This window comes from Atta cephalotes (genome assembly GCF_000143395.1).
Source record: "Atta cephalotes unplaced genomic scaffold scaffold00027, whole genome shotgun sequence".
Lineage (NCBI taxonomy): Eukaryota > Metazoa > Arthropoda > Insecta > Hymenoptera > Formicidae > Atta > Atta cephalotes.
In genome coordinates, this window is record NW_012130091.1 from 1,320,387 (window position 1) to 1,331,439 (window position 11,053).

Here is an 11,053-nt window from a genome sequence, read left to right on the forward strand (position 1 = left end):
CTCTCTCTCTCTCTCTCTCTCTCTCTCTCTCTATATATATATATATATATATATATATATATATATATATCTAACATTTCTCAAGATCAAGGTCATTGCAACTTGTCATTGTACTTGTTATTTTCATTTTTACGTAAAAATGAATTTTCAGTGCAAAAATGGAAATAAGAGGAATAATCTTCAATGGCCTTGACTTACCAAATATTATCCAGGATTCTGAATAATATTCAAGAGATTTTAGCCATCGATTGAACATCTTGCATAATGCCAATGCCGATATTGTAATTTTTAAGCTTATAATTTAAAAAGTACTTAATAAAAAATAACTTTATTATATAGTATTTTCAAAAGTTCTAGACACCAGGTTGTTCTGAAATAAGATTCTTCCCTATTAGATTCTGAAATAAAAAATAGGGTATTTCATTTTAAAAAATCTATTTGATCTGATCTTGGTGGTGACATCTACGATCATACTGATAAGATCAGTAAATAGACCATTTTAAACTAAATAACTTTTGTATGAAACATTTTTTTCAGAAATACTTTTTAAGATATTTAAGGAATTCGGGACTTTTTGAACACCCTATAAATACCACGCGCATGCGAGGATACGTATATATGAACAATCATAAGATTTAGTTACTTCTTTTTATATTGTTATACACTTTATAATAATTCATATTTTGCATTGTTTACATAAGGATTCGTGTAAACGATATGTAAAAAATCCTGTAATTATAATCTTGAAATATACAGCATAACTTTGTATTCAAAATATTTGTTATACAATATATAATATATTAGGTGTAGTAAAAAGAAATCCATTATTTTTGCATGAAATTGAATGGAAAAATAATGGATTTCTTTTTATTACACCTAATATCAAGGGGAAATAAAAAATGAATGTATATTTATTTCGGTTATGCAACGTAACATTATATTGTAGCTGCATAACAAGTAGACGACGCTTCATTATCCAATTAAAATATTATGAGATTCTTAATGTATATCTTCTTACTTCGAGAAAATTGAAGTTCTACAAAACTTTTCGCGAATATTCTAAAGTATTTATAACCATACATTGCAAAATATTTATATATTATATATAAAATTTCATCGTATACAGTGAATAAATAACGAGTAACAGGAAACGTACATGATTGATTATGTTATTGAATGCAAGTAGTATTTGTGAGACGGCCCTTAAGACGATAACACAGTCAATTGATTTTGACAATTATAGCGACTTGTTCTCCCCTTAGTAGCATCTGCGGCACGTGTCTTTCCAAGGTCTCCATCTTTCCCTCAATCTTCTTCACTATCATCTTAGAGATGTCTTTTTCTGCTGGCTCTACTCTGACTGCATCAGGACCTGAATCAAAGATACAAATCGAGTCTTGCGATAGCTTGTCTGATATTAATTTCCTTCTCTCAATTAACAAAGTTCGATTACTTTGGAATTTTAATATATGATTGAGTGATAAATATGAATGATTTTTCTCATTCGTCATAATTGACGTAGCTGTTGTCGTTCTTTGTTCAATTAAAGTGGGAAACATATCTACTAGATAAGAAAAACGAAAATAGAGGGAAGTTAAATTCTGAAGAGGGAAGTTGAATTCATTTTTGCGCAATTTTATTTTTAAATGATAACAATATTCTCGTATGACTTAGATGTGCATCAAAATGTATTATCAGTTTATGTGGCACATAAATTGATCAGTTGTATTTAAATTTATCATTTTGAACGTTAATTATTATATGAGTTAAAAATTTTTATTATTCTACTTCAATGTTATACATGTATATATCGTTAAAAAACTTGTAAATTTGTACTTTGTGTTTGAACGTTAATTATTATATGAGTTAAAAATTTTTATTATTCTACTTCAATGTTATACATGTATATATCGTTAAAAAACTTGTAAATTTGTACTTTGTGTTTTGCAAAAAGCAATTTTTGTAACAATTCAAAAATTTTAATATTATACTTTTCAGAAAGATATATATATTAAAATTTTAAAAACAAGTTATGAAATTTTAAAATAATTTAATATTCTTGATTGCAAGTTTCTTAAGTATATAAATAAACTTTCTAGACAATTAGAAACTCTATAATAATGAGCCCATAGATGTATTATGAATCAGAATAAAAAAATAGCAAATTTTTGAATATGAATCTTAAGCAGAAATTATCGGGAATATATACGATGTCGCAAATAAACTTCAAAAAGAAAATGCTTGATGAGATCATTAAGAAAACCTAGGAAGATTGTTTATGTACCAGCACGTGTCTATAAAAGCGCGTGAGGACCGTGATAAGGGAGTTAGAGGAAACAGAAAGGCCAAGAAGGTCAAAAGAAGGATGGCAGGCACGAGGAACCAAAAGGACACGTGTACGTGGGATATTCATCGATCCTCACTTCTAGGCTGTTTTCCAAGGTTGCCGGTCCTTTCACCCTCCCTTCTTAGCCTCGTATCAACGACCTCGCGACCCCTCGTGATATTGACGTACCAAAGTACGCCAGTAGGTCAACTAACCCTGAACTCGGTGCGCCGTGAGAGAGAGAGAAAGAGAGAGAGAGAGAGAGAGAGAGAGAGAGATATTAATTGATTGATCTTTATTAGCTACAATGTGTGATACAATCTAATATAATACCTATTTATCCAAACCGCCAGACTTAAACATCCCATACATTGTACTATCTCTCTCCACTCCTCATATATGACACTAGCGCTCTCTTAAAATTTTTTAAACTTTTTTCTGTTCTTATTTCATTAGATAAATTGTTGTAATATTTTAAACCCATCATATAACAACATTCTCTGTTCCTTTTTAGTTTTACATCTTTTAATATGTATATTTCCCTCTGATCTTGTGTGTCCTCCTTCTTCTCTTCTTATTATTCTCATTTTTTAAATAACTAGGACAATCTTCATTTACCATTTTATGTATCAAAATACAAACATTGTATTCAATTCTTTTCTTAATTCTTGATATAAATTGCAATGTTTTCCATTCTTATTCTGTAATTGCACCGTAATATAATATCCCTTTTGTAAATACTGCACATTATAATTATTTAAACTCAGTAACATAGACGAACAATATTCAAACAATGGAGTAATTATCGCTTTGTATACATCACACTTTATGTATGATGTCAAATTCATACTAATTCGACGAAATGTCTCCGATTTCGATCCTATCTTTTTCCCCCAGATAGTTAACATGTGCTGCAAAATTTAAATTTCTATCTATAATGACACCTAGTATTTAATTTCATTAACCACTTCTAATGCTATATTTTCTATTTTTACTTTTATATTGCTTTCAGATACCTTTTTCCTACCTCTAACTAGTATAGTATTTTGTTTTATTCATATTTAAATCCATTATTTTTCAACCATTTCAATTTTTTGCATCTGTATATTAAGCATCTGTATATTAAGATTATCATTTATCTCTTGGCTTATATGACCTATTTTATATATTAGTGCATCATCTGCGAATAATCTAATTTCACAATTGCCATAAACAATTCTCGTCAAGTCATTAATATGGAGTAAAAATAATAACGGTCCTAATATTGATAATATTGATTTTGTGGAACTCCCAGCAATAGATCCTGACAAACTTTCATAAATTTAACTCTTTGAGTTTAACTCTGTTTTCTAAATAACTTTTAAACCAACTAAGTACTATCGCTGCAATCCCATAACTTTCCATTTTCTTTAACAAAATATCTTTATCTACTAATTCAAACGCCCTTTTTAAATCTAAAAATACAACTCCTATCATCTTTCTTTTACTTATACTTCTTTTCCAACTCGATATAACCCATTGAAGGGCAGTCTCACATGAGTGTCTCGCTCTAAACTGATTGGCACTCTTTTAATAATTATTATCCTCCAAATAGTTAACTAATTGACTGTGAACTATTATTTCTAATATCTTCTCATAAATCGATACCTTATTTATAGATCGAAATTCTTCTATTTTTTGTGTTCTTTGTTTTTTTTTTGGTATAGGAATTACAATAGCTTCTTTTCACTCATTTGGGAATATTCCCTCCTTTAAGAATCTATTCAATATTTCATAATTTTATAATACATAATTTTATACCTACTATTGTTACCATCCTTTTCATTATCTCAACAGTTATTCCTTCCTCTGTACCACTTTTGTTTCTTAATCTATTAACTATTCGATTTAATTCGCCTACATTAGTTGTACTACACTAAAAACTTCAAATTTACTTTCAGTATATTTATCTATTATTAATTCCAATGTATCATCACTTTCTAAAGTCCCTGATATGCTATCTACAAAATACACACTGAATCTCCCTGTATGTATTATCTCTACTCGTACTACTCTTTAGCAGCTCCAAGCGATCTCCTTTGTCTAGGATTTTTTTATTTTTATCTAATCTAGATTTTAAATAATTTCTCTTGGCCTTTGTTACATTCATCAACCGCTTTGTTTCTCAGTTGACGAAACAATTTTCATTATTACTCTTGCTTATTCGAGCTAGTTTATAGGTATATTTCATCTCTTAGATTTACCATTTGACGGATCACCTCGAAAAACCATTCCTTATCTCGCCACTTACTTCGCAGTAATTTTCTTTCTAGGCGCAACTTAATTAAGGCACTTTACAATCGCATTTATACTTAAATTCACCAAATTATTAACATTATTACCTTTGACAACATTTACATTACAATCAATCATTTTCATAAATTTTTCCATATCCATCTTCTATAATTCCTACATAAAATCGTTTCTATTCTCATTCTTTTTCGCACTTACATCCCAATATAAGACAATCATTGAGTAAGGAGAGAAAGAAAGAGAGAGAAGGAAGGAAGGAGGGAGGGAGGGAGGAGGGAGGGAGGGAGGAGGGAGGAGAGGAAGGAAGGAGGGAGGGAGGGAGGGGAGAAAGAGAGAGAGAGAGAGAGAGAGAGAGAGAGAGAGAGAGAGAGAGACTCAGGCTTGCTTTTTACATGACGCTATAAACGACAACGAGAGGGAGAGAGTTATTAGTCCTAACACGAGTTTTTTCTCGTTGCTTCGCAACACTGTGCTTACGAAGCTACATTAACTTCTTAAGAGATTTATTTATTTCCTTATACTTACAATTCAAACAAACCGCACAGAAACCTTTCCTTCTAAACTTAAATTAACAAAATATATGAAATCTGTATTTTATAAGAAAATAATTTTGATCGTATTGTTATTTAAAGTAAAGCTTCGGTAGTTTAAAAGCTTAGGACGCTTGTACAGAATATAAGAGATCTGGGTTCGACTCCCGAGGTAATATTTTTCGCAATAAATTTATTTATACAATAGTTTTTCAGTTCATTAACATCTTTCTAATAGGATGCCAGATTGGCATCAAATTATTAAATTGTTCATCAATTTAATTTGTGATATTACTATAGTAGTATAATTGCGTTTCTAAATCCGAAAAATCATTTCAGCGCACTTCAAATGATTACATATTTAGTATATAAATTTACATAGAAATTATTTAAAAAAAAAAGGATCTAAGATTCAGCTTCGACCGTAATAGGCATTAAACTCTTACTTGTAGTATATTTACATATACTTAATAAATAATTTATTATTATTTATTTGAAGTAGTTCTTTAGTAAATTGAGTAATCATAGAAATGTTTAATTTTTTTATATAATGAAGTTAAAGTACCGAAATTGATGTGTGCAAAATTTTACGATAGATTAACGATGAAATAAAAGAGAAAAAAAAAGTTGAAAATGTAACTTCTCACATATAATTTAGTGACAGATAAGGCTCGCAGAACTTCTTTGACTAACTGCACAAAAACCATAAACTTCTCTGAAAAACGAGATTATAATATTTTTAAAAAATTACGATTTTAATGATCATAAAAAAGTAATAGATCAACGACCATTTTGGAAAGATATTCACGTGCATGAACTTACATATAAATTTAATCTCGAAAAGTAAACACAATTTCATCTTGTTTTCGTTTGATGAAGATGCAGTTCTTGATTTACTCATGTTCCATGCTATTTCATTAAGGTATATGTTTAATATTTTATCCAAATTATGCAGATATTTGTACTTTTGGATGAACCTTGATAAGGCACTTCAAATTTTCGACATTTTACTAAAGAACTTAAAGCATGACATGATTGAAATAATTTGTTCATAACTGTTGTATTTTTAATGAGATTCAACAATGCAAAAAATTTAAATAGCTTCTGCAGTATATGAATTAATATCTGCACTGTTTTAAATTCATACACTATAGGAAAAAAAATTAGCTTTCAGCAAAAGTATTAATTAAGGAATTTTTTAGTAACCAAATTTTGTTTATAAAACAAGAAATTTAGTTATTTTTGCAAAATAATTTAGGTATGTAAAGTTAACACTTCATCTACAATACTCAAGAGTTCTGATTAGAGATCCCAATTCCTTTTGACGAGACGAAAAGTTCCCTACAGTTTATAACAAAAGTTCCGTATTTAATAATAATTTTTTAATAATTTAAAAAAAAATGACGTGTTAACTTCTTTCCAAAATTCAAGATCGAATAGTTTTGAACGGTTTAATAGCTTTATTTTGTGAATATCTAGAGTTCCTGATGCATAAAAAAAATTTTAAAAATAAAAAAAATAAAAAATTTTTGAAAAATTAATTTTTAAATACAGTAATTCTGATTGGAGTTCCCCTGTTTCCTTTTAACGAGACGAAAAGTTTTCTATAATTTATAACGTGAGATTCCCTTAATAACGATTTTTAAATAACTTTTAAAAAATGAGTAATAATTTTTCAAAAAATAATTTTATAAAATGCTAACTTCTTATCGAAATTCGAGCTTGAATAGTTCTGAACGGTTTAATAGTTCTATTTTATGAATATCTAGAATTCCTGATATATAAAAAATAATTTTGACATATAATAAAATTAATAAAAAAAATTGAAAATGTTTGAAAAAAATTTTTTATACAATAATTCTATGACATGTCAATTGATTTAAAACTCATCAAATAGAAAATAGGAATTCTGGCCATAACGGTCTAATCTTTTTAATGCTTAATTAATTTAAAGTGAATTAATATATGTATACATATATATATATATATATATATATACCACATTGTAATTACTACGTGCCGAAATTTTTTCGAACTCGAAACGCATCTAAACTATTGAAATATGTTAATAAATATGTAATGTTATAATTAAATTTTTTGATGCTCAATAGGCATCTATTAGAGAGATATTAATATGATAAAAATCTGTAAATAAATTTATTTACTGCGAAAAATTTTACCTTGATCGGGAATCGAATCCTCGAGATGTATTGATTTTGATACATTTTGATACGTGGAAGTTAAAAATTACTACAAAATATTATTCAATTCAAGGGATTAAATTATCATTGTTTCTAATAGTGTAATATAATCTGTTTCATTTATAATAAATTACATATTTTTTATTTAAAAAAGCATTACATTCTTCAAAATAATATGTACTATACATATATTATAAATATATGTATATGCATCATGTAATGTTCCCGATAAATTAATTCTATTTATCAATTTTATTTCAATATTGCAAAAACAATTATTACCAAACATTTTACTGATTAATTATTTATTGTGAATTGTTCATGTACGTGATTATATAAGCAAAATCAATAATCGCGCATTCAAATAAAATCTGTCTAAAGAATTTTTGTCAAACTCCACATGTATTTTCTTTGTGTAACGATCAACTGATCAAGTCGTAAAGAACAGATTTTTCAAATTCGTGAATATCGAGATGTAAAATGGAATTGACACGTCAATGAAATATATCTATAATACACGTGTAAGTAGACGCTAGTTTGTCTAATAGAAATCATAAGATTACAGACGGTCTTGATAGGAACAGATAGGAAATTAAAGTTATAATACGATAAAATATAAGTTCGCCGAAAAAACTCGCGATAAAATGTGTGCGATAAAATGTAATCCAGATCCAGAATTATCGTTACTATAAAAGGATCTTTTATCTAAACTTTCTGAGAAATAGATCGTGCTTATGAGGAAAATTGCGGAAAAAATCAATATGTAGCGGATGTCACTTTAATCGGGATTTCTTCGAATTCTAAATATATAATCCTTTATTTCTTATAGCAAGAATATGATTTTCTTAATAAGTAATTCCAAGTATTAATAGATAATAAAATTAATTTTTCTCTCAAGTAGATTTTTTGTTAGTTTTGTTAAAATTAAAAACTTCCTTCCTATTTCGTTAAAGAAAAAATCAATTGTGAATTGAAAAATTTGTAATTATTGTAATAAAACATTCGTTCCATGATATATCAATTATTGTGCGGAAAGATTAATTTTGTTGAAGTATCTAAAAATTTAGCTACATTGAGAAACATGTTTTGATTAAACAAAAAAAAAGTCTAATAGGAATGACATTTTGCTTATCAGAATACAACAAATTCTATTTAGTCTCATAAAAATGTCATTCTTGTTAGTTTTTGTTAATTTAATCAACCTTTTTGTTAATTTAATCAGAACATTTTTTTCATTGTATAAATCTGAAAATAATAATTGTATAAATCTGAAAATAATTTTGTTGAATTATAAAAATAATTATGTTGAACGCTCCAGCTGGTTGCTAGAATATCAAAACTTTTTGCAAGATTGCTCATTAAGAATTGAATTTCCTACATAATTATGTTGGTAGAATCAAATTATTTTCAGATCTTCATCTCTCTCTCTCTCTATATTTAAATTGTTTAATTTAGGTAATTATAGATTTGAAAAATTTAGTAAAATTATTTTGTGTATATTTCTTTCGATTCCTGTTTTACTAGGGATGTGATCTTACTACGAATACCTTGAAACGTTTGATTAACTAATCAGAAAAGAATTTTATTAATTGACCAATCAAAGATTGGATTGACCAATCAATGTTTTAAAATATTTCTCAGCATCACGTTGATCGTACTCTATGTCATTTAAAAATAACTTGCATATATGAAGTATATGAACGAATTGTAAGATTTCCAAGTTCCAAACACGTGTTTGGCTTAGCTCGCATGACACGATCGGTGTGGATGAATGAAAACGTGAGAAGCAAAGGTTGGAGGGCACGTGGCGAAGGAGAAAAGGAAGGACGAGAGAGGAACGCGCGAGAGGAAAATCGTTGCCACGGGGCCCTGCGACAGGGCGGGGGAGGGGGAGGAGGAGGAGGGGAGGAAGGAGAATACAGAGCATTTGGGGAGAAACTCGTGCAGAAAGTGACAGGCGGGGGAGGAGAAGATCGCGACGAGGAAGAGTAGTGGCGGGGAAGAAGATCCGCGTAGGAGGAAGAGAAGCGGCGAAAAGAGTAAAGAGAGAAGAAACGAGCGAGGAAGCGCGCGCACGCGAAGGGAGCCCCGCGCGGACCTCCTCTCCTTCTCGAACGAGTATCGAACGCGCGCGTCGGCGACCACTATACGTAGTCAAGGTCGGTCCTTGCTCCTGTCGCAAAGCGGCGACCTTAGTGGGATGTATTATCCCTCTTCGCGCGCGCGATACGACGACCCTTCCTCTCTACTCTTCTACGGCTGCCGCCCTTTTGCCGCGCGGTGTAAATAAAGACGAACGGATCGCGCGCGCGTGTACTCCCCTGAGGCAAGTTCGTTAAACCCTATCGATTTGCGCGGCGAATGAACAATGGGAATCCCGCAGATTAAAAGTAGATCGCACTTTTGTCTCGATAACGAAGATGCTCTTCTTCTATAATGACGAGTAAAGGCGCGTTCGCGAAAAAAATTGTTTTACTGCTCAAGTAGTAGTACCTAACAATTTAGATAGATGTAGATTTGAAAATAATTTTGTTTGGATCGTTAAAATAATTGACTAATATTTAAACTGATTGCTAGAATGTTAAAACTTTTTGCAGTATTACTCATCACATTTGAGATTCCTACATAATTATTTTGATGATCCAACAAAATTATTTTCAGATCCATTTCAAATCTAACTACATTTTTAAATATTTTAATAAAACCATTCTTTTCACGAAGAAAAATGGAATCTTACATTTAAAGTGTAATTTTGCTCTTTTCCGAAGAAAATAGAGCGGAAATTTTATATTTGATACTTTTAGTTTCCGTCGCGTTATTAAATCACGAATTTTCAAAGATTGGTTAAACATATGCTATTCGTGTGAACCATATGTATTGTACATTAATATAAAACATGTACATTAATATAAATAACAAGGTTAAGTAGATAATATAAGCGAAAAAAATTATCACTAAGTTATGATTTTAAACTGGAGTGACTAACGTCAATTATTACAGTCCTGACTCGATGACAAATTGTCTCCGTCATTCTGTATCGACAGTGTCAGGTGGACAGTGTCAAGCGAATGGCAAAATAAGAGACAAATTTATGAATTTTAAGTTACGTGACACGTCACGCAGGCTATATATACATACTGAGTTCCGATATTATAAAAATACCAGAGATATATACATACACTTATAATCCATAACTCAAGAATAGAAATCATTTCATATTAGATATTACATATTACGTGCAAAAACCTTCCTATTGTTATATTAGTACCAATGATTTATTTACAAGAGGTTGGTCACTAGCGATTATAATATACAAAAATTACCATTGATACAAATTGATACTTTTATCTCGGATTCTTTAAGATTATCTAATACTACCTCAAATTATTCCAGATTATCAAATACCTCATATTATCCAAGATTATCTTAGAGTATTTAAAATTACATCATATTTTCTGAAATTATCCAAGATTTTTCCAAATTTACTTTACTTATCTAAGATTATCTTGTACGAGTACATAAAGTATTATTTTCTTCACATCACTCTAGAATATCTTTATAGACCATTATGATAAGTATCTTCCAGAAGATCGATTTTAGCTTTTCACTGCTTAAGAAAGAAACGCAACTTTATAAAACAAATATTTATTGCATACAGGAACACAAAAATATAAAAATTTCGTAAACAGAATATACTATATATA

The 11,053-nt window shown here is 29.5% G+C and overlaps 1 protein-coding gene across 1 annotated transcript in view; it reads right to left on the reverse strand.

Moving 5' to 3' along the window:
- Nucleotides 1-1,220: 1,220 nt before the first annotated feature.
- LOC105620488 (U7 snRNA-associated Sm-like protein LSm11) overlaps nucleotides 1,221-11,053 on the reverse strand; it is a 41,929-nt gene continuing 32,096 nt past the window's right edge. The window contains exon 5 of the mRNA XM_012201980.1: nucleotides 1,221-1,372. Coding sequence (XP_012057370.1) covers nucleotides 1,221-1,372 — 152 coding nt within the window. The remainder of the gene's footprint in view (nucleotides 1,373-11,053) is intronic.